Source organism: Asterias amurensis, chromosome 2 (genome assembly GCF_032118995.1).
Source record: "Asterias amurensis chromosome 2, ASM3211899v1".
NCBI lineage: Eukaryota > Metazoa > Echinodermata > Asteroidea > Forcipulatida > Asteriidae > Asterias > Asterias amurensis.
Window position 1 is genome coordinate 1454132 of NC_092649.1, and position 25024 is coordinate 1479155.

General features: G+C 37.9%; 1 protein-coding gene across 6 annotated transcripts in view; it reads left to right on the forward strand.

Annotated features, from left to right (window-relative positions):
* LOC139952862 (S-adenosylhomocysteine hydrolase-like protein 1) overlaps window positions 1-25024 on the forward strand; it is a 57496-nt gene that overhangs the window by 27283 nt on the left and 5189 nt on the right. For 5 of the 6 annotated variants that reach the window (XM_071952171.1, XM_071952137.1, XM_071952153.1 and 2 more), the window contains exons 2-12: window positions 8306-8464; window positions 10616-10703; window positions 12104-12204; window positions 14043-14240; window positions 15256-15432; window positions 18475-18674; window positions 19251-19321; window positions 20963-21057; window positions 21295-21393; window positions 22008-22155; window positions 24070-24190. In XM_071952171.1, coding sequence (XP_071808272.1) covers window positions 8306-8464; window positions 10616-10703; window positions 12104-12204; window positions 14043-14240; window positions 15256-15432; window positions 18475-18674; window positions 19251-19321; window positions 20963-21057; window positions 21295-21393; window positions 22008-22155; window positions 24070-24190 — 1457 coding nt within the window. Of the gene's footprint in view, window positions 1-3923; window positions 3966-8305; window positions 8465-10615; window positions 10704-12103; window positions 12205-14042; window positions 14241-15255; window positions 15433-18474; window positions 18675-19250; window positions 19322-20962; window positions 21058-21294; window positions 21394-22007; window positions 22156-24069; window positions 24191-25024 lie in introns of those variants that run through there. The other variant, XM_071952162.1, reaches the window with a different exon arrangement.

Below are 25024 nucleotides of genomic sequence, written 5' to 3' on the forward strand. Positions count from 1 at the left end.
TATCATCTGTTTCTGTGACCTCAATTTGGCTTTTGCAATCAGCATGTCGTTGACACTGTGCTGTATTGTTGTGAAGCAGGTGAAGCTAAGTTCACTGCGCGTCTTTGGATCAAGGGATATTGTTGGGCAATATCCAGGATTTTTATACGTACTTGAAGTAAATGAATATATATCTGTTTTTGTGATCTCAATTTTGCTGTTCTACCTACATCGTTCGTTTGACCTGTGCTGTAAGGTCTTGACTCTAATTGCAATTTGATATCCATAATGATTAGAAGGTATGAAGTGAAAATGCGTTTAAATTTAAGCAAAGCAAAAACAAATAAAAACCCACAAATTACTTAGAAAATTAACGTGTTTTTTTATCCAGGTTTTGATCTTACAATAAGATCATGTCTATAGTAAACGACCATCTGTTTTTGTAACCTCAATTTGGGTGTTCTATATAAGGTTGTTAAATACAATTTGATGTAGCGATCAAAAAATAAAAAATAAAAAATTACTTAGAAATGATTCTGTTTCGCCAAACACTCACTTTGGACACCACTCATAATCAATAAACTTAATTAATACAAGGAGCTCCAAAAAAATGCAATTTAACCAATTGTGTGTAAAGTCCATTACAGCTGTAGTCTGCACTAACGACCGTATTGTATTACTGAAGCTGAGAATGCGCGTCCCAATTGTACATGCATTTTTATTGTTATAGTTAGTGTGATTATCGTTATTTTTAATATAAATTGTTATAAGCTTCTTCTTTTTTATTCCAATATTTTTTTTTTTTTTTTGACTTTGAGCATTTAATAATTCAATTGAATCTGAGGATACATGCGGGCCTGATGTACTTCTTGGTATGTATTCTACAAGAGAAAGTTGTACTGGAACATTTCAAAGGGCACCAAGGCAATGACCAGGGACATGGGAGCAATGTCCTCCTTTGCCTCTGTGAAGTATCAGTTCTGTCCATCTTGTTTGTACCTCATTGATTTTTCTTTTTAAAGAGAAGATTTGTTTCCGCCGTGTAGTCTTTCAATCAATTCACTACGTATGAACCAACCTGTGAAAATGCTATCGGATTCGATAGACGTAGTTTTAGTGGGGAAAAAACAAAGAAACAATGATATGTGTTTGTCAGGAATTGTATTCAGGATCTTGCATTCTGTATACTAGGTCACTTTAATAATGGCATGATATTCTTCTTACTTAAGTCTTTTTTTTCCAAGAATTTGTTTTGCCCACGATGGATATCAGAAAAATTGTTCCATTCAATTCAAATTTATTTCCACTATCACATTTCCACAAATAACCTAGTTGTAGATGCATTATAAAAGACAAAAATTGTTATTAATAATTATCTTCATCAATCGGGGTCCAATTTCATAAAGCTGCTCTTAAAAGCAAAAACTACCTGAGCTCAACAAATTTATGTTTACAAGAAGTTTACCAGTAGATTTAACATTCAACACAAGTCACAAATGAGTGGTATCCTACTTACAAATGGTTTGCTATTAATGTAAAACAAAGGTTTTTGTAAGCAATATGATGCTTAAAAGGCAGTGGACACTATTGGTAATTACTCAAAATATTTATTGGCATAAAACCTTACTTACATAGAGTTATGGGTAGAGGTTGATAGTAGAAAACATTGTGAGAAACAGCTCCCTCTGAAGTGACGTAGTTTTCGAGAAAGAAGTAATTTTCCACGAATTTGATTGCAAGACCTCGGATTTAGAATTTGAGGTCCTGAAATCAAGCATCTGAAAGTGCTTCGTGTGACAAGGGTGTTTTTTCCTGTCATAGTTTTAGCAGACAATTTTGTTCAGCAACATGAAATTCTGCCCAGGCCTGACTACACAAAAAAGTCTACCACTAAAGGTATCCTATTAACTCTGTGTACCATCTACTTCCATGCATGCACCGTATACTATGTTTTAGTACACAAGTCACACCTTTAATATCCAGGAGGCCATTAAAGGAACACGTTGCCTTAGATCGGTCGAGTTGGTCCATAAAAAGCGTTGTAACCGTTTGTTATAAAATGCATATGGGTGGAAAAATGTTGTAAATGTAGAATACAATGATCCACACAAACACGACTCGAAAATCCACGGTTTTCCTTTTACCTCGTTGACTAACACGGTCGGCTATTTATGGGAGTCAAATTTTGACTCCCATAAATGGCCGACCGTGTTATTTCACAGAGTAAAAGGAAAACCACGCAATTTCGGGGCAAATTTGTGTGGATCATTGTATTCTACTTTTAAAAGATCTTTCTATCCATATGCATTTTATAACAAACGGTTTCAAACGCTTTTTACAGACCAACTCGTCCGATCCAGGGCAACGTGTTCCTTTAAGTTGTATGTGACCCAAGATGAACTTTAACACTTTGAGTAATTACTCTGTAGTAGCTTCTTGGCTGGCAGCAGTTTAAAACACCACCAGCTTCTTCCTGAGAGTGTGAGAGACCGCTGTGGCCAGATGTGTAACACTCTGCACTCCATACGCATCAAATTCTACACTCAACAACATCGAGATTGAATCAGTGGTCAGCTGGGATTCGGGTTGATTATAGTTATCTTCAAAATCGGACTCGTACTGAGAGTGGCTTGCTTGCCTGGCAGCGTTGAGTCCCTAATGAATGGTGATACCCTCTCCTTAAGTGAATTGACTCCTGGCAAGTGGCAGTGAAAACAGCAAAATAACATGTTTTTTCCCTGATAGGCCTACTTTTTTATTTCATTATTTGTTGAGCAATTTCACAGACGAGTTTTAGAGTATTGGCAAATTAGGCTGGCTAGTAATTTACAAATTCCAAATCACTAGAATGGCAATATGACTGCATTGCACACAAGCCCTTGAGTGCAGTGTAGAGCAGGGCTCAGTTTCAAGGAGCTGATTAAGCACAAATAAAAGCTATAAATCACAAAATGATTTTGCTCACTAGCTATAAAGTTACCAGTGAAAACACTACATTAGGCATATATATACAAGCTGTGTTTTATACCTCCATTTGTGACTGTTTTCCTCCTTTTTTTTGATAATATAATAACAAACAAATGTACTTACTTTTGATTGTGAAACAGGCAATAAAATGTAATTGGAAATTTTGCAACTATTCTTTAATCCAGTGGAAATTGTGCGAAACTATGGTGACAACTTGTTACTGACAAGATTTTTAAAGTTGCTGTATGGAAATGCTGCTTTGCAAACATGTTGAAACAATTCACACAAACTTGTTTTTCCACCTTCAAACTTTTTAAAATAAGTGTTGAAAAAGAGGTTCCAAATGAATTTTTCAAAATTTTGTTTTCATAATTATGACTAATTAAGAATGATTAAGCTTTGCTAATTGCATACATTTTCAGCCCATCCATATGCTTAGATTCCAATTATTATTCATCCCTCAATATCTTCATTGCCTTTTTTTTTTTTTTTATTTTTTTTTTTATTTTTTTATGAAGCATGATATCAATCAACCACTGCCTCATTTAACGAAGGCAGAACACGGAGGAGGACTACCAGACTCTTTTCCATCGTGGATGCTCGTGCCTCCTCCGTGTTCTGATGTTGTTACCTTAAATTATGCCTCTACTTGCATTTTAAAGCCATTATGCAAACAATAAACAACAAGACGGGTCTCCTTGCATGCTGTGCACACGGAAACAGCGCAGCAAAACATACAGCGTAGGAAGAGCTTAGTGTTGTATACTGCATCATCAATACGTCCAGTCCGATATTTCTGTCAATGTGGGATTGTTACTCAAGGGTGTCGGCACGAACAGGGTGGGAGTGAGTGAGAGAGGTACCAGTGCTGCGTGGGCAGTGCGCATAAATACATGATGTAATTGCCGGCATGTGTGTGTCTTGGTAACATTTTGCATGAAGCTCTGTGAGCTAGTATAGGTGGTCATTGGTCAGCCGAGTTTGCGGGCGCCATGAGCTATTCCTCGAATTATCAGCAGGTATGTACGAGATGTTTTCCCCACGTTTTCACTGGTGGATTCTGACAATAGTGTGCTTGTTTTGACGTTGTTGGTCACAAATAATTTAGTTACTTCAAAGTTAGTTTGTGCGATCATGTTGAAATACTTCTGAAGTAGTTTCAAGATGTGCACAGAACAATTGGAGGTATCTGAAGTGATGGCTAAGGTTGTGGCTTGCTGGTGATCTGGCTACTGACTATAACTGCCCAGATAAGTTTTACTGGAGAATTGTAGTTCAATATCAGCGAAAATGTAACCATCAAGTAATTGATAGTTCAATCAGGGAAGTTACATTAATATACTGTAATGAATATGATGCCACATGGCTCAAATATCTGACCTACAAGATGGCGTCTGTGTGTGTGCGTGTGTGTGTGTGTGCATGTGCCGTAGAAATCAAACCAGGAATGTTGCGTGCTGCTACAAGATAGCGACTTTTCATAACAAAAAGGGGTTATTCAATACGGTCTATAGTACGTACATCCATGGAGCAATCATAACTATTTAAATGACAATGTAGGTGACTGTTTGTTGGCTGTGTTAGATTCCATTGTTGACACTATTAGTTTATACATGGAGCAATAGTTTATATAATTATTTAAGCACTCCTTCCTGTCCAACCAGTATACCTAATGTTTTCTCTGTGGTTTTGAATGTTGTATTTATAAATAAACTATGCCAGCATGCAGTACAGTAGTTGTTTGTTCCTTGAACAGCTCCCATTGGTTTTGTACACACTTTCCAACTGGAAACTTTCACCCAACTAGGAATAGTGCTCTTTTGTTATCATTTAGGTTTCCTGGTTTGTGTGTACCACATACTGTACCCTCAGGCACAATGCAACTTGAAAGATCTATAGTACAAATATTCTGTAGAGAAAGCCTCTGTATTCGGTGTCAGGCAATGAAGTGCATCCAGGCCTTCATTTAATATAAGCATTCAATTTCTTTGAACAAATTTTTGATATAAATTTATTTTTCTTTACACACAGACATAGAAAATAAAAACTTCAAATTGATGGGAATTTGTCCTTACTATGTGCTTTTTGCGAACATTTACTGTAAGAATTTGGGCTCCTATAAAAAACAAGAGTTTTTCAGTTCTCATTCAAATCAGGCTGAATTGCCAGATGACCTGCTGGAGCACAGAGTTCCTTCCTCTCTGACCATACAAAGTGAACATTAAGCTGTATAAACGTTTCTCACATCGAGCTCGCTTTCCCTCCACCCCTCCCCCGAGATTGATTCCAAACTAGAATTGCCTTCTAAGTCTTCTCAGTCCGAAGAGGACTGTCTTGATGCTCAGTCATGCATCCCCCTGGTGGCTGGGCTCTCCCATGCATCACAGCGGCCTGCTTTGCAGAGAGAGGCTGTTCATTACACAGTGGCAGTGAATGATCTCTTTCTGCGAAATTATGCAGAGCCATAGTTTACAGGGTCTGTGTTCATTGCGGAGCAGCATTGGGCTGTATTACATTTACGTCACTCCTGGAGGAGGCACGCTACGTACATTACCTGAACCCGGCACGATAACTTTATTATAAATGTTATACATGCACCACTTGTTATGATGAGATGACGTGTGCCTTCTGTCATTGCGGAGAAGTCTCTTTCTGGAGTCCACTCATAATTTTTGGACCGAATGTAAATTGTGTAAGAGTAGTTGAGACGTTTTATGGTCAGTTACATTGTACACATATGTACATCAGGCCTTGAAGTAACCCACGGCACCCACACAGCAATTGTCGTGGTGCCCTGTGCTTTTGCTGTGGTGCCCTTTGCAAAGTTACAATACAAATTAAAATGTTTCTCATATAAGTACTCTGATTACCAGAGGGAAATTGCTGTGCCCCTTCAAGCCCTGTGTAAGGCTTTCGTTATAGCACATTTTGATTTTGAGATTTAAATCAATCAAATGAAAGCACTCTCAGTCATAGCATCAAATGCAGATATTACTTTCTTAAGAAAATTTGTGGTGTCTTTCAACTAATTTGATTTTTAATTTGAAAATTATGTTCATTTATGCACCTCACAAATGAAGCAAAGATTAATTAATTGAATTGTTTTGGGAGCATTTTGAAGGTGATGGTGAACCAATTTCAGCACTTTTCTTGATGGCCATTTGCCCATGAACAATGCCAATGTTATTGGAATGGCAATCGAGGCGTGCGTTGTAGCCTCCGTCAGGTCGCTTGCTGGAATCAGGTGTTCTGATCAGAGAAGCATTTCCTGCCATAAAAGCAATGTATGTAGACCCTTTGCTCCTTGGGCCAAGGAAGGAGCCTAGTGGGCCACCAGACAACAAGGGGCCTGCACGTTGGTTTATTCCAGCCAACTGCCGTGTGGGCAGCTCTCTGCAATAATTCACCACAGATTGCCCCTAGGGGCCCCCAGCTGTACACTAAGACTGCTGATTGTGGTTCAGCGCTTTAAAATGAGGTCAATTTAATTATAATGAGAGAGGTTCTTTGAGAGAGCAGTGGAGGAATAGCTTATTTGTGGTTGGCATTGATGGCTAATAATAAGCAAAGTTTTGTAGTTTCGTAGTGGTTTACACACTTCTTATGGAAAACTGACATTTGAAATTCTCACTGTTGTGTGTTGCTGCATTACATGATTGTGGATGACACCTGTGATTTTTCTTTTAACGTGTTCTAACTTTTAAAAAATAAGTCATTTAAAACTTACATTTTTGTTTTGTTTTCATACAAATAGTATAGTTTTTCTTTGGGGGGGGGGGGTAGTGAAACACCCCCTTAATCAAAATCTTCTAACATCAGCCTTATTAAGACCAATGTTAAAAGGTTGGCTAGGAGTTTTCTCGCAGAGGTTCCATAACACTGGACTTATTTTTGTGGCTAAACATAAACATGCACATGCATGTACTGTACACCGTGTAGGGTTAAAGACAGTGGACACTATTGGTAAGTGTCAAATACCAGTCTTCTCACTTGATGTATCTACACATATGCATAAAATAACAAACCTGTGAAAATTTGAGCTCAATTGGTCGTCAAGGTGCGAGATACGAATGAAACAAAAATACCATTGTCACACGAAGTTGTGTGTGCTTTTAGATGCTTGATTTCGAGACCTCAAATTCTAAACTTGAGGTCTCGAAATCAAATTCGCGAAAAATAATTTTTTTCTCGAAAAACGTTACTTCAGAGGGAGCCGTTTCTCACAATGTTTGATACTATCAACCTCTCCCCATTACTCGTTAGCAAATAAGATTTTATGCTAACAATTACTTTGAGTAATTACCAATAGTGTCCACTGCCTTAAAGTACACACATAGCCTCAGGTAATGGTCACTAATGCACTGTACATGAGATTCAGACTCACTGAGTTCCAGACTAACTTCCCGTTGTGAGTTGTCAAAAAGCAACTGTAGGGTCACCCTTTACATTGACTAGCCTGGCATGACAGACTGGATCAGACTGGATCTTGCAGTCAGTAGTCACAGTGGCATGAGTGTCCTTTGTTTGAACTTGGTGCATTCAGAAAGAGACCTTGTGGTTTCTGTTAACATATGGGTGCCATTGTGTAGAATGTGTTTCCTCTTTGTGTATTCCATAAAGGTCGGCACACCTGTCTGCTCTGCTATGTTTATGTGGTTTTATATTTCGGCCAATAGTATACCTCATTAGCAAGAAGTGATTTAATAAGGGACCATTCCGATGCTTGAATCGAGGAATCACTTTGAATCTGATTGAAAAGTCATTTCAGCATTTTCTAAAATCAAAAATTTGACTGAGGTGGGTGGATGGGTCAAAATATGTAGACTGGTACATTTCAAATTAGGATGAGAAATTTAGTGCTTTCACATGTATCAGAGTTTAGACTTTTTTCGTCTCCCTCGAGAAGAATTGTTATTTTTTTCACTGAAATGTTACTTTCTTTACATGTAAAGAAGTCATGCTCTGTTAGGAGCAACATACCAGACTAATTTTATGAGTTTGAGCTTTTGGTCGAGTGGTTATTTTTTTAAGCACTGTCGGATGGAGTGCTGGACTCAACGATTTTGTGCTTAATGCACAAGTTTTCATTCCGTAGCGCTGCTAACCATTATCACACCATTATCACATCCTTGCGGTGCTTACTGTATGAAACTGAATAACGTAACAAAACAAATCCATTGTGAACGCGCAAGCTGCCTAAATTGCTTGCTATCCTGTGAAATACACTTACACTTAAAAGAATTGTTCTCCTGCTATAGTAAGCATAAAAATGTACACAAATAAGCAACGCTATGAAAATTGGCCCCTGCTTACTAAATTTCTAAATGTTGGTTTTTCTTCTGATTTTTGTTCTCAACAGATCAGCTTCAAGACTTCTGGTCCAACCCAGGGTCGGAGCGGTCGCTTCAAACGTCGGTCGCGGTCGTTGTCTCAGTCCTCAACAGATAGCTACAGTTCTGGCTCCTACAGTGGAAGCTCGTCCGACGAAGATGACGTCTCACCCAAAGAAAAAGTTCAGGTAAAGTCTTAGACATGCATAATAAAAGAAAGGATCCACGGGGATCTAAGCCATTTTAAGATATGGTGGACACGTCACTAGGGCACTCTTTGGTGTGGGTAAATTTATCTATAGATACTCAAACCAAATAGTGCACTCCTACATAGTATCCGCCATTCCTCAAGTGATATATTATTCTTCCTACTCGAGTTTGATTTCCAAATATCATGCCTGGATCTATCAGTATCAGAGTATACAGTGCTGACACATATCGCTGAATGGGTAAAAACCAAAATTAATATTCTTTATCCCCGATACAAATTTAACGCCTATTAAACACCGCCGTCTCGGTAGTATAGTTGATAAGACACTGCTCTAGAATTGCAAGGGTCATGGGTTGGAATCCCACCCGAGTAACATGCCTGTGAAATTTTTCCACAGGATTCGGGGAAGTAATGAGAATTGCTAAACACACTGGAGTATGGGTAAAAACCAAAATTAATATATCCTGATGCAAATTTAACATCTAATATAAGTATCAGGTTTGGCAATTCATTTATGTAGTGTTTGAACTTGGATGCAAGCGTGTAAGCTTCTTTTATTTTCAGCTTAAAATTCAACCTCTGCTTAGGGTCAAAAGAACAAGCTGTTACCAATTTCTTGCATTTATTTTGGTTGGTAAGCAGTGTGCAGCAGCTAAATAGGCCCCACTTTTTTTATTGCAAAGTAAAAGAAAGCAAAGCAAAACATGGCCTGACGTTTCAACCCTAGCAGAGTCTTTCTGGAAGAAAAGGAAAATAAGCATTACAAATGTAGTTGGTTAGTACGTATTGCAGTCAGAAGGTCTACTTTTCAATTATACATGCTTTAGTGTCATATTGTATAGAATCTTTTACATGCTACTGCTTACTTGTGCTTTTTTCTTTTTTTTTTTTCTTTTTTATTTGAAGAAGGGGTACCCAAGGTCAAATTCAGCTTTGTGACGCACTCATGTTCCAATAAATCAAATGAAATTGCAAGTCTCTAACCTCTTGGTGAAACGTAATTCAATTTGTATTCTTTTTAGAGTGAAATTTGGAACATGATGTCATTACATGTAGATGTCAACCATACATTGTAATTCGGTCTGTGCATTCCACACAGGTATTTTCAGTTACTCAAAAGGTCAAATTCAATGCTGTTTTGATTGAATACCATGGACACGTAGGAGTTTAAGGGTATTAAATACAAAGGCATAAAATTAATGGTGTTACATACAATATTATAACACAATTTTTATGTGAGGTTTAGACAATTGCAATTATTTCTCCCATGTTCATTAGGACTCTTCCTGTTTTAAAATGAGTGGATCACAAAACTGAATTTGCCCTTAAAGGATTTTGGTACAATTTTTAACACAAAACTCAAATTTAACAGATTTACATTATACTTACACCGTTTAAAGATAATGATAGTAGAAAGCTTACCTGAGGTGCTGTAGTTTCTTATTAATGAGTAATAACAATGTCATGAGAATACGTTTTACATGCTAAAATAATTTGTTTGACTTGTTTTACTCATTAATTTTTCTCGAAAACTACAGCACCTCAGCAAATAATATTTAAAGGGAAGTTTTCTACCACCATTATCTTCAAATCGTGTGAGCTTAATGTAAATTTGTGGACATTGTGTGTTGTGTCCTATAAAAAGCACCAAGACCCTTTCAAAGTGTAGAAGTGGTTGCATTAAATTCATCCATTTGTGCCACTTGTGACTTAAAATGTTATGAAGACACGGCCGCCAAACACACAACAATGTTGGTGGGTATTTTTCTACTAAAAAAAAAAGTAGGATCAAATTCACAAGAATCTTCAAAATAAAACCATGCAATGCGCGGATTCGGTTGGGCTTTTTAAAACCAAAAATAAACACCACGAAGTAAAAAAAAAAAAAATTATTTTCCAAACTTAAAAAATTTGGGTCCAGAACGCCCATCAGTACCAAATCCTGTTGCGAACCCTAGCTTGTGTTGCCCTGATCTTGGCGGTGGTGCCCATTAAAAAAATCTATGATAGACTTTTTAAAGTCTATCATAATTTACCAGAAACTGGCCCTTGCCCTGACAAGGATTGAATTCCAAGTCTGGTTTTTGTTACTTTTGAATCAATCAGTGCACTCTCCTTCCCTGTACAGCTTAACTCCAAGAACTTCAAAGACTTCCGTGTACGGAATATCAAACAGGCCGCCTTCGGCAGAAGGGAGATTGAAATAGCTGAACAAGGTAAGGTACACAGAGATAAGAAAGTTCAGACTTTTAGTTGATTTCAGACTTTTTAAGTCACCCTTGAGAAGGAAATTGGCCAGTGTTTTTTTCTAAATGTATACTGCATTTTGATCTAGTGGTAAGGACACTGTTATTTAAAGGTCTGTTATTTTCCTGTTATTTTCTCCCGACTCCGATGGCCGATTGAGCCTAAATTTTCACAGGTTTGTTGTTTTATATAGAAGTTGTGATACACCAAGTGTAGGCCTTGGAAAAATAATTATTAGCATAAAACCTTACTTAGTAATGAGTAATTGGGCGCTGTTGATAGTATAAAACATTGTGAGAAATGGCTCCCTCTGAAATAACGTAGTTTTCAACAAAGAAAGAATTTTCCACAAATTTGATTTTGAGACCTCATGTTTAGAATTTGAGGTCTCAAAATCAACCATTTGAAAGCACACAACTTCCTGGGGCAAGGTTTTTTTTTCTTTCATTATTATCTTGTACGTTCGACGACCGATTGAGCTCAAATTTTCACCTGGTTGTTATTCTGTGCATATGTTGAGATACACCAAGTGAGAAGACTGGTCTTTGACAATTACCAGTAGTGTCCAGTGTCTTTAAGTCTAAACTCCAGGGGTTTCCAAAAGGTGGAGTGGCATTTTTTCAACATACATGTACCTCATAAAAAATGGATCGTAGTTTCATACTTTCTTTTTTTTGGCAATGACTCTCACCCCATGGTACATTAGTCATAACTAATACACAAGGGCTTGGGGTTAAAGTTCAAGAAAGTTCCCTCAAGAATACACACATACTTTATTTTCAGCTTTTCATTTTTTTGATGGAGAGAGTTGTACAGTTGAATTCCTCCCGAGGGAATTGCAGATCGAGATCCTTGTCAGGATTTTTTAAAGACTTTCTGAATCGGCACAGAGTATCTGATCCAACCTGTGAACTGGAATCTTATACATAAGATGAATGATCTGGGGTTAAGACAAATTTACTAGAGCAGGATTCGGACCATCCACCTCAGGAACAGTATGCCAACGCTCTCCCAACTAAGCTATCTAGCCCTATGTTAGCTATTTTGTCAATATCTTTAGTCGGGGTGTCAGTCAGAAGCCATACAACTCTTACTGCTGTGTAGTCAAAGATCACCTCCAAGTTTGGGATACAACCTGTGAAGCGGCAGCCAGGGTATTACCTTAAGGGGATCCTTGAGGTACATGTAGACGAAGGTTAGTGATGTGACCACCAAACATTTTTAACAAGTTCCAACACTTCACCTTTAGTCTGAGAAAATGGATCTAAGTTACTTAGAATTGCAGATAGACCACCTGTCAGTCTGTAAAGCATAATCCATCAAAAGTAAACAATTTTCTTTTGTCATGTTTCTGAATTGTTTGTGACAGAAATGCCAGGGTTGATGCTGCTAAGGAAGAGAGCTGAAGCTGAGAAACCACTGAAGGGATCTAAGATTATCGGATGCACTCACATCACTGCTCAAGCAGCTGTAAGTATGGCCGACTCAGAACCTTTTTAAAGGCAAAATCAGGGATGAGATTGTTCAGACTTTTTATGATGGTATGGTGAAGAAAATCAGACAATGTTTTTTTTTTCCACAAACAAAGAAGTCCTGCTCATTTTTCTACTTCTCCAGTGTTTGGATAATGCTTCCAAAAGCTTGGAATCTATATTCCCAGGGTTACCAAACAATTCAGTTCACTGAAAGTGTCCACTGGCTTTAATGTAGTTATAAAGTTGTGCATTAACTCGGTACTTACAAGTATGTATTACATAGATAGATAACACTTCTTAAATCAGCTGTGAAAATCATTCAAAGGTGGTATTGGTTGTGGACTGAAAGGTTATCAAGTTTGGACATCTAAGAGCAAGTGTGATAACAAGTGCCTAGAAAAGCATTCTCTAGCTGAGTATCTGAGGTCAAAGGTCACAAGCACTGTATTGACTAGTGGATTACTAATAAGTTCAGCAGGCTCTTGTGTCTCCCTTAAACTTTGAATTACACATTGGGGTTAACGACAGGTTTGACATCTTGTAGACTTCTGAGGTCAGCTATGGTCAAGTCACTCTCCCATTTGGTATCTCTCTCTCTCTCTCTCTTTAGTTTGTCATCTCTTCCAGAAAGAGCAGAGGCTTGTGCGTATCACTTTGACATTTCTTACTGCAGCTGGTGATGGCCTCTTGTTGTGGTGCTACACTGTCTAACGCGTTTTATTATATTGCCTATTACCATCACTGCTCTTATTGGATTAGAAGCTGTGTGGTTGATTTGGGACATGTTTCTTGTATCGACGAGCCAGCTGCTCTTAACAGACTCCAGGGCACATGGGGAAGCCCCCCCCCCCCCAATCTCTCTTTTTGCTTTGAAGACAACTAGGAGCGTTGGTGATTATCAGAAACAAATTAAATGAATTTCAGAGATTGTTTTAAAGTTGATATTGGTTCCAGTAGTCATGAGAAATGTTTCTAGTCTTTGAAGCCGTGCAAACTTGATGAAAATTATTGGCGAGGTCCTGATATTTTAACCAGATGAAACTTCCCTCAGAAGACAGCTTCTGTATAAAAAAAATTACAACAAAATGGTTACATGAGCTAATTCAATAACAGGTTTTTTTTTAAACGAGAGCAGCTGTTTTTCGACAGGGTAGATGTGTGATAATTTGTTTCTTTGTAGAAACAGTATGATTTGATAATGCTCCTTCAAATCTCTTGCTGTTAAAGGGTCCTTTGGTACATCCACTTTTGAATGAGACACTGCACAGCTCTTTACTGCTACATATACTTCAGAAAGCCAATGATACACTCCTAATAATTGCTGATCAAATGTTCTTCAAACAGAGAATTGTTAAAACATAAATGATATGTTCTGTTAACCTCAATCTCAAAAATGAAAAAATGGTATCAGAAGATAGACAAGTAAACTATTTGTAAAACAATTTTTTAAAGAGATTAAAATTTAGTAACAACAGGTATGCAACATCAGCCATTTCCTCTATTTTGGCAATTAGAAAGTTACATGTTTGTAACAAAACAGCACCTTCAAACCAAGTAAATAGATAGTTCTTGATAGGCGCCCGGATATTGAGTTTTGGCTTTAAACTGGTTCAAGTACATTTTCTAAACTAGTAATAATTATAGTACTTAATATACATTCTATTACTGTACTCAATACTCTGTGTAAGCGCTAGCAGTTTTCATTTTGCTGGGTATACGGACACCCATCACTCTGAATTTTTTTAGAAGATTTAATATTACCATACCGACTCTTTAGTATGAAATGGAGCAGTGGCGTCACATTATTGAGATATGGATTGTTTTTCTTTACAGGTTCTTATTGAGACCCTGTCCGCTCTTGGTGCCAATGTGAGATGGTCAGCATGCAATATCTACTCCACTCAGAACGAGGTGGCAGCAGCCCTGGCTGAGGCTGGCTTCCCTATCTTCGCTTGGCGTGGTGAGACTGAGGAGGATTTCTGGTGGTGCATAGAGAAGTGTATCATTGCTGATGATTGGCAGCCAAACATGGTGAGTTTCAAAATTGTAATCCGCATCGTGCACATCCTTCAGATGACACCCTACTAACAGAGCTACATGTGTAGCTGTATGTTGGTGATCTCCCTATTTTGTCAACATCTTTGGTTATCTTTCCTGAACTGTGTTAGTGTATCTAAGCTTTGGGTGATTTTTTGTTCATTAAACGCTTCTTATATCAAATATAATACATTTTGCTTAATAGTTGCTCAAATGCAGCAACAACAAAAAAACGCAGGAAACAGTTTTCTTGTAAAACTGGATATTTTGGTACATGTAGCTGTTCGGAACTTTGTTGTTTACCCCTTGCTAGAAACTCTATCAAATTATCTATTAAAAAGGTAAAATATTGCATCATGTTCTCAAGTGAACTTTTTATTAGCTTTTCATTGCGAGTCTTGTTTTTGCTTACACATGTTTTTTTTTTCATTTTATTCATCCCTTGCTGGTCCAGTTATAATGTGTTTTCTTTGTGCCTTATGATTTATGTTTATTAAAGTTTAAATTTTTAAATGTTTTAATTTTGTTTTCTATGTTAGTATCTTTCTCCTTTTAGTATGATTGTTTCAGCAAATGTATTGTTTATTTTAATGGTTATTTGTATTGACTGCGTGTACTGGTGTTACCTTATTACTACTTTTACAAGTTTTCCTCTGGTACAATTTTATGTAAGGCGCCCAGAACCATTATTTAATAATGGATTCTGCGCTTGATAAATTGTTGTTATTATTGTTATTACCCACTGTATTACCTAAACTCTGTTTTTTTTCCACCAACTTTCAGAGCAAGTAAAGTGCTTCTTTTTCTTTCTTGTTAGGGCAGGTGGTAGCTGATCTGCGGGGCATTCTGCTTGGTTGATGCAGAGAAATAACCGCGACTCAGACTTGAGATCAAGTCTATGTGAAACCATGAGCAGCAACCTTACGCAAACTTTCTTTGGTTATAAGATCAAAACCGACGTACTCAAAAATTGCTGTTAATTTATCTTTCCCGCGTCTTCTGTGTTTAGATTCTGGATGACGGGGGCGACGCCACCCACATGATGCTCAAGAAGTGCCCTGAGACCTTCAAGCTGATCAAGGGCATCGTCGAGGAGTCGGTGACCGGTGTCCACCGTCTCTACCAACTGTCCAAGTCCAACAAGTTGACCGTGCCGGCCATGAACGTCAACGACTCTGTTACCAAGGTAACCGGAATGGAAGTGTTTTCGTAAAGATTCCGTACTTGCTGTTGGGGGCTTTGGGGTGAGGAAGTGGAGTTAACTCAAGAGTGTGACACTCTGCGGATTGGTCTGTCTTGTCTACTGTTGTGAGATGCTTGCGCTTCTTCCTTAGAGACACTTTTTGGGGCAAATTTTTCAGGGAGGCGAAAGCTGCCTTTCTTTTCTTCTCTTTCAAGTGGAATTTGGATTGCTAGCTTTTGGCATCTTAAAATATTTATGTTTCTTCCCACTAAAGGTGTTATACAGGATTGGTTAAGATAAAAAATACCATTAATTAATTTTATTCTGAAAGAATACCGAATATGAAGTTCAAACTAGAACAATGTTCTTCCCTTTGAAATATTTGCCTCTGAAATGAAGTCAAAATATAAAGAGACTGTACCTGAAACCCCCCCAAAAAAAGTTTCTCTAAAACCCTGTGATGTGATGACCTCATCACTCATGTTTCCTGTTTATGTATGTCATATTTGGGAGTCAAGTGTTGTAAGTAATGTTGTAATAACAAAGCGACATCCCACAGATGACAACATTACAAAATATAGTTATTTTAATGTACTCCCCAAACGGCAGAAGTGTGGCTAGTGTTTGCAAAACTTTGAGGTGTGGGCCCAGGTTTTTTTACATCGATAATTACAAAAATTCAGTAGTGTGAAATATCAAAATTATAATTCTTTGATAAACAAACAAATAATAATCAGGGTTAAATGGCATTCTCGTTAAAGTGTTTTCGTTCAGGCAGCTGTTTAAAAAGCAGAAAGGTCAATAGTGACGTTTTTCAATAATATCTCGTCCCTGGAATGACGTATGTGTGACAACAATGTTACATAGTACACGTGTTTCTACTGCCACCCAGCATTTGTTTAGTTTGCTTACCCCCGTACGCTTTGCAGACCTGTTATTCATTTGTGACATTTAAAAAACAGATGGGCTGAGAAGTTGATGTGAAAATCAGCTAATTGGAAATTTTAATTAGGTTCACGGTCCTTGAGTTGGAATACATCCATGAGATTAAAAGTTGACCTTTTCAGTTTTGTGAATGGAGTGAGTGGGAACAGTCCAACTCCCACTGATTCTGCAGAAAGTTCCCTGAGAATAAGCCTATCTTCACCTTGTTCTGGGCCCAATTTCTTGGCTCTGCAGATTCGGCGCTTACGGAAGTAGGGAATTCTGTGCTTACGGCAAGCGTATTTCATGGGTTAGCGGTGAATTTTGGCTCCTGCGCGTGCGTACTTCACGTTACTAGGCATTCTACACTAAAAGGCTAGCGCAGAAGTTTGGCGCTTACACGTAAGCGGGGAATCGCGATCGTAAGCACAGAATTTGGCGGTTAGCAGAGCCAAGAAATTTGGCCCTGATGAACAAGTTCAAAAAGCCTCCCTGATATAAAGAACACCTTTTTCCCCTATTACATAAATGTTATTCTAAAATATTATCTTGATTGTTTGTATAAAGCAGGCATGGAATTTAGACGTTCAGGGCCATTTTCATTTTTTGGAAACTTTTGAAGGGCCACCAAGACCAGCCTCAGTGTGATTTCCAGGCCTGACAAATCTCCCTGATTGCAAGTTTCAAAAGTTGGCAGCTCTAAGACAAATTTCATAGAGCTGCTAAGCACACAAAATTTGGTTAGCATGAAGTTTGTTCCTTGATAAAAACAGGATGACCAACCAAATTTCCATGTATTGCATATTGCTTGTTACTGGTATTCAGCTGTTGTTTGCTTATCTTGAAAATCACTGGAATATTTGGTAGGTAATCCTGTTTTTACCTAGGCAAAAGTTTCATGCTAAGCAAATGTTTGTGCCTAGTCAGCTCTATGACTGGGCCCAATTTCATAGAGCTGCTTAAGCAAAAAATTTTGCTTAAGCAAAATATTCATTGCTTGGTAAAATCAGATTACCGGCCAAGACTCCACTCAATTGTTACGCTAAGTAAACAACAGCTTAGTACTAGTCATAAGCAATGTATACGGCAGGAAATTTTGGCCAGTAACATGTGTAAAATAAGCGAGCTATTTTCGTGCTTAAGCAATTTTTTTTGCTTAAGCAGCTCTATGAAATTGGCCCCTGGTGTTGACACAATCCACTGCTTTTCAGATTGATCTTTTGAAGTAGAAGGTCACTCAAAGCAATCACACTCCAAACACTTCTAATTAAACATGCAAAGTGCAGGAACTTGACACCACAAACAACCAGCCGCTGAGATTCTTAGATGGAATGTCTTGGCGACATGGTCAAGTCCTCTCAATTCATTAGGTCAATTCTTCAGAACTCACATGGCAAATGCCTATAGTTACCAACACAAGAGGGCGGTATAACATATAACGTAACAGACACTACTGGTCATTGTCAAAGACCAGTCTTCTCACTTAGTGTATCTAACATGCAGAAAACAACAAACCTGTGAAAATTTTAGTTTAATTGTTTGTCAAAGTTGCAAGATAATAATGAACGTTGTGTGCTTTCAGATGCTTCATTTTGAGAACTCAAATTCTAATTATGAGGTCTTGAAATCAAATTTTTGGAAAATTACTTCTTTCTCTAAAACTACGTTACTTCAGAGGTTACTTCAGAGTTTTCTCACAATGTTGTACTATCAACAGCTCTCCATTGCTTGTTACCAAGTAAATTTTTTGCTGATAATTATCTTAAATAATTACCAATAGTGTCCACTGCCTTTAAATGAATGTGAAATTCTAGTTTTGCTGACCATAACAAAGCATACGGATCGAAACGTTGAGTTAATCCAACGGTTCTTTTCAGAACCACACCATCTCATTTAGAGATTGTTATTACATGGTGTTACAGCAAACTCTTCTATATCTTATTTCCACCATGCAAAGTTTCAATTCCTGCTAACCATAATAAACTTAACCATTAATTCATTGGAAAAATGGCCTGAGAGATTTGATTAGTCTGCTTCTATCCACCATTTTAAGTCAGAATTTAATTGAAAGGAGTGTTGAATTTATTATTAAACAAGAAAATGCCCTGTTGTTGTTTACAGGTGAAATTTGACAACCTCTACTGTTGCCGTGAGTCAATTCTGGATGCACTAAAGCGCACCACGGACATCATGTTCGGTGGTAAGCAGGTCGTTGTTTGTGGTTACGGAGAGGTCGGCAAAGGGTGCTGTTCTGCCCTAAAGGGACTGGGTGCCATTGTCTACGTCACAGAGATTGACCCTATCTGTGCTCTGCAAGGCTGGTGAGTACTAAACAAACAATCAACATGCCCCAATAAATACACGCCAGCAAGCAGATGGCCTTTTCATTCCTTAAACCATCTCAGGTCCCTGTGGAGTATACTGCCTGTGCTGCCAAACATGTAGCACACTAAGCTAATCAGTCACAAGAACCATCTCTGCCCTCACAGGTACCCATTTACCCCTGGGTGGAGAAAAGCAATTATAGTTAAGTGTCTTGCTCAGGGACACAAGTGTCACAACCGGGATTCGAACTAACACTTTGCTGAACAGAAAAAGCAGAGCTTGAGTTCAGAGCTCTTATCCGCTCGGCCACGACACCCCTGAAACGCTACAGGGATGCTGAGGCAACGTGCATGTTAGTACCCACTAGGAACAGCCATTGTCAAATAATTTGCTTCCTTTGGTCTCAGTAAGGGCGCTTCTTGGCCTCAGTGAGAGTGCTTTGTGAGAGTGTGACTTCACGTCTGAGATGCAAACAAGTCTATCTAGTCCAAACATGACCTTGATTTTTTTTGTGTTTGTTGTTTTTTCTGTTGACCTTGATCTGTTTGTGTTTGTTGTTTTTCTGTTGACAGCATGGATGGATTCCGAGTTGTGAAACTGGAGGAGGTTGTACGCATGGCAGACGTCATCATCACTGCATCTGGTAAGTCTACAATGCAATCAAATCTATTATCTACATGCAGAAATTATTGCTAAGTTTATCTGTTTTATGAGCAAAGATAATTGGGATGCCAGGCAAGTGTACATGGTGTTTTGGGCCAGTACGTGCGAGTCATTTCTGCTAAAGAATTTCGTTTTGTGCTTTTAGCACTTTATAGGATCATCAGCTCGTTTTTTACAAAGCACTAAGATTCATGCTAAGGTGAGTTGTCAGTATTACCATAGTGATTTGTATTGTGGCGTCATATTTTTATAGGATTTGAGGCATTGCATGGTGAGGTATCGATATACATTTGGTTTGAGGTAACACCATGTGTGTGTCTACTTGCCAGGTAGAGTTTGTTCTTAGAGAACTGTCTTTCTATGTTCTACAACCGGGGAGTAGATTTATCGGATTGTTTGGGAGACTTTCAGTTCTGAAAGAACTGTTCTGGTTTTTTAACTACTACCCTGGCGGAAGGTACAGAAAATTGGCTGGGACAACTACTTAAGCTTAGCTTATAGGATCGTATTTAGCTGCACTAGTCATACTTCGTTTAGCAGTTAAGATGGATTCAAAGGTAAGATGACTCTTAGCTCTTTTTGTGAAATCAAACCCTGGTCACCTCCGGTGTCTTTTTTACATGTTCGGGGTACAAGTTAATGGCGTTGGTATCACAAGTTGTTCATAGCACGTTAAATGTGTACGTGAAACTGGTTGCCATCCAATATGAACTGGAATGCTTTGTGAATCAGGTTGAATGGTTTGACAAAGTGGTACTCTCGAACTGCCATGTAGTATGGGAGTACTACCTAGATGTTGATACTGTTTATGAACAAGGGAACTTTGTGTTTCAATGCTGGAACTTTGACCCATGATGGGCTTACGGGAGCACCGTTGTGGATTATTTACAAAATAGAACAATGAGCCCTAAAAGGGAATTCTTTGTTCAACATGGACCCCCAAAAGGACATTCTTTAGAAAAGGGAATAAATAACAATAGCGGGTTCCCACAACCAGGGCCAATTTCATAGAGCTGCTATGCACACAAATTTGCTCGACATAAAATGTTTGCCTTGATAAAAACAGGATTACCAACCAAATTTCCAGGTGATTTTCAGGATAAGCAAACAATGGCTGAGTACCAGTAACAAGCAAGATGCAACAAGTTGAAATTTGGTTGGTAATTCTGTCTAATAATCAAGGAAGAAATTTCATGATAAGCAAATTTTTGTGCTTAGCAGCTCTATGAAATTGGGCCCTTATCTACAGAGTGTCGGTTCGAATCCCCTGCCGTGACACTTGTGTCCTGAAGCAAGACACTTAACTATTGCTTTGTTCTTCGGATGGGGCGTAAAGCCAATGGTCCCATGTGTTGTGTAATCATGAAGAAGAACCCAGTGCACTTATTGAAAAGAGAAGGGTTCGCCCTGGTGTTCCTGGCTGTGGCTGCTGTATGCGCCGTAGCGCCTTGCTACATAACTTGGTCTCAGAATTCATCTCTGCAATAACCGTTCTTTCTGAAAGTTTGTATATACTTGGCCTCTTGGGTACCTTGTTTAGTAGATATGTGGGCTATATAAGAATTTGATATTGTTATTAGTAGTATCTGTAAGTTTGTGTGTTTGTGTTTTGTTCTGTCAGGTAACAAGAATGTGGTGTCACGCCAGCACCTTGACCGCATGAAGAATGGCTGTATCGTGTGCAATATGGGACACTCCAATACCGAGATAGATGTGGTAAGTAGTGAAAAACCCTTGCAATACAAGTTATTTGTGGCTGGGTAACTTCAATTATGGGCAACTTACAATTATCAAATGTTTAACTTTTGGATCACAACATTATGTAGCATGCACTGCAGTTGGATGCCTCCAAGTTGCCAGTCAAAGTTGCTTCGTGTTACAATATCCTAACACTGACCATAATGCATGTCACCATACTAATACTTTGTTCTGTCTGTTATTGTTGTCTTTCAGGATAGTCTACGTACCCCAGACCTGACCTGGGAGAAGGTTCGATCACAGGTGGATCATATCATCTGGCCCGACGGTAAACGCATCCTACTCCTCGCACAGGTACAAAGTTTCAAAAATAAATAATAATAGTTTAAAACTTATTTCTGAATGGCCCCTAAACTCAGTATTCTTCTTCCCTCAAATAATAAGCCACTACTTGTGCATTTTCCCTAGCAGGCCTTGAATTAACCCCACTGCACCCACAGCAGTTGTCGTGTTGCCCTGTGTTTTAGCTGTAGTGCCCTTTGCAAAGTTCCAATACAAGGAAAACTACTGTGCCCCTTCAAGAACGAAGTTGAAGGCCTACCGTAGGTTTGATTCACTACACATTTTACATACCTACTATATGCTTTGTTTTTGAAAGGGCAACGGGCACCTAGACCTCTCATCTTTGGTCACCTCTATGGGGTAGTTTCTTTTGGAACAAGGGCAACAAGGCCTCCGTTGCCTGTGTGAATATTACGACACAATAGCGCCCTCTATAGCCCTATACATCAACTGCCATGTTGTATTACTAGTTTTCTCAGTTTAGTTAAGTTTTGTACTTTCATTGCACAAACATCAAAATACAACTCAGTGCAAAAGGGGAAACCCAATACAGGCTTGCAGGCCGACTATCCTAGCGCCACCTCATGTCATTTGATGTAATGTATTCATTGTTTTGTATTAATCAGGGGCGATTGGTGAACTGGAGTTGTTCCACCGTGCCGTCATTCGTCGTATCCATCACTGCTACCACTCAGGCGCTTGCTCTCATTGAACTATTCAACGCTCCTTCTGGTCGCTATAAACAAGACGTCTACTTGCTACCCAAGAAACTTGGTGAGTTGTGTCCCCCCTCCACCCCACTTTTTTGAGTTGAACTAAATAACATTTTAAAAACCTGACACCAAAACAAACTACCTGTGATTTCTTAGGAGAAGTAGTGTGGTTCCTTTTCGTACAATGAACCTTGGTATCCCTTATTCTTATTGGATACAGGGAACATGACCAAAATGGTGGCAGAATGATAAAGGTCTATTATAAAACCATGTTATGTATATTTCAAAGCAAGAACTTATTCATTCATCTTTAAGATAGTTGCGCTTATTCTTTTTATTTGATTATTTACGTATTAATGCTCAACATTGGTACAAGTGAATTAATATGTTAGGTCCTACACAACACGGATACTGACTTTTTTTATTGACCTCTTTTGGACTTGTTCTTTACTTTCTGCTTTTATCCTCATACATTTAGTTGTATTTGACCATTTATGTCATTGAATTTTGAATTATGTTTCTGTTTTCAATCATTAACCCTACCATTGTTATTTTATCTATGATTTTATCTATGAAGTAACTTTTGTAATTCGTTGTGCATTTTAGTATAATATGACTTGCCCGTTCATTTTATAACTTTGAATGTTTTGCTGTGTTTCTTTATCACTGTTTTTTTTTACGCAAGTGTTTTTCTTGACAGTGCATGTGTTTTAACTTTGTTCTCCCTGGTGTTGATGTCAGATTGAACCGTGCAAATAGCACATATTTTGGGAGCATGTCATCTTTAAACTGACCAAAGTACTCATAAATGCAGAAAGTGAAAACTCGCTGTTTCAAATCAACCAAGTAAAGATTTTCTCAATTTCTTTTTCTAGAAGTAATAATTTAAAGTATTCTTGTTTTCATCATGTACCTGTCATGTGGAATAATGATCGATATCTGTTGCTTAACATCTCTTTATTTGAAGCAGTAGTCAACAGTTTTCTCCTTTGTACAACGTGTGCAACTCAAAGTTTCATTTTTTTTTCTCCCTTGTGTGTATTGCCTGTCTGAACTTTTTTCCACTCATTTTCTTCCGCAGTTTAGCCCTTGCCGTATCTATTTTACATGTTTCTTTATTTGAAGCTGCAGTTAACAGTTTTCTGCTTTCAAAGTTTCAAATTGTTTATATTTTTGAAATTTCCTTGTGTGTATTGCCTGTCTGAACTTTTTCCACCCATTTTCTTCCTCAGTCTAGCCCTTGTCATATCTATTTTACATGTTAGTGTTTCTCTTGTGTGTGCAATGTATTGAATTTTTCGAGGGAAATAAAGAAGTATGATGTAGTCAAATTAGTATGCCTGGTCCAGCGAAAAAAACAACTGTTATTAAGGCCTACACTCAAGGGACTATAAAAACCGTCTTGTTTGAATCTATATTTTGGTTAATAAAAAACTGCTCTATGTTTTATGTTGTGCATAGAGGCTCCTGAATTATATAAATGTCTTGTATTAGGCATAATAACAAAAATGTTATGTTGAATAACCCGACCTACCCTAAAAATAAGGCCGACCCTAGATATTTTTATTTTTTTCAAGGGAAGATATTTGTGATAAAAATATATTAAAGACATAAAAATAAAATAAATGTCATTAATAGTTAAAAAATATATTATTTGTTGTGTGTAGCCTTGTTTTCTTTTGTTATCGTGTAGACTACCGGCTTAAACAATTAGAAAACATGTCATTTTGCATTGCTGGGGAAAAAAAGGGGAAACAAATCACTACCTATCCTTTTTTTTTGGGGGGGGGCCTGTTACGCCAATATAACATTTTTTTGTTATGCCTTAGTATTAACCAGTACACAATCTGAGATTTGAGGGAAGGTTTTTAGGGTTAGTGTTAAGAAACAATTTTAAATGTCGGAGCATGTCATTGTTTTTTTCTAGGAATAAAATGCACCTTTCATTGAATCCTTGTATTGATGTAACTTACAGATGAATACGTAGCCAGTCTTCATCTGCCAGCATTTGATGCCCACCTGACTGAGCTAACTGATGACCAGGCTAAATACATTGGTCTCAATAAGGCTGGACCTTTCAAGCCAAACTACTACAGGTAAGATGGAACTTAAGCAAGTCCTTTAAAAGGAAGGTACACGTTTGGTAATTACTCAAAACAAATATTAACTTAAAAACTGACTTGGTAACGAGCATTGGAGAGCTGTTGATAGTATAAAACATTTTGGGAAACGACTCCCTCTGAAGTAATGTAGCTTTTGAGAAAGAGGTAATTTCTCACTCAAATATAAAAAGACTTCTAGCTAGAAGTATTTTATTCCTATCTGAAAGCACAAATTTGTCAACAAGGGTATTTTTACTTTCATCATTTTCTCGCAACTACGATGACCAATTGAGCCCAAATTTTCACAGGCCTGTTATTTTATGGTTATGATGGGATACACCAAGTGAGAAGACTGGTCTTTGACAATTACCAAACGTGTACAGTGCCTTTAAGTTATAAGGGAAGTAGATAACCATACATTGTGTACCTGTGAGCTTAATAGGTGTATTTAACTATCTTGTTTTAAAGACACTGGACACCTTTGGTTATTCTCAAAGACTAGTCTTCTCACTTCGTACATCTCAACTTTATGAATATAAAAACAAACTTATGAAAATTTGAACTCAATTGGTCGTTTATGTTGAGAGATAATAATGGAAGAAAAAACACCCTTGTCACACAGAGTTGTTTGCTTTTGAGCCAGTTACAGTTAAATGTTTAAAGGGTCTCTATATGGGTCTCCAAGCTGAGTTTCATTGACAAAATATATTATAAGTAGCTTTATAAAACAGTTGCCTTTTGACTAAAAATAATCCCACATGGGTAACCTGGGAAAACATTTTCAAACCCTGAAGCAGGCTGGTTAAAGGCAGTGGACACTATGGGTAA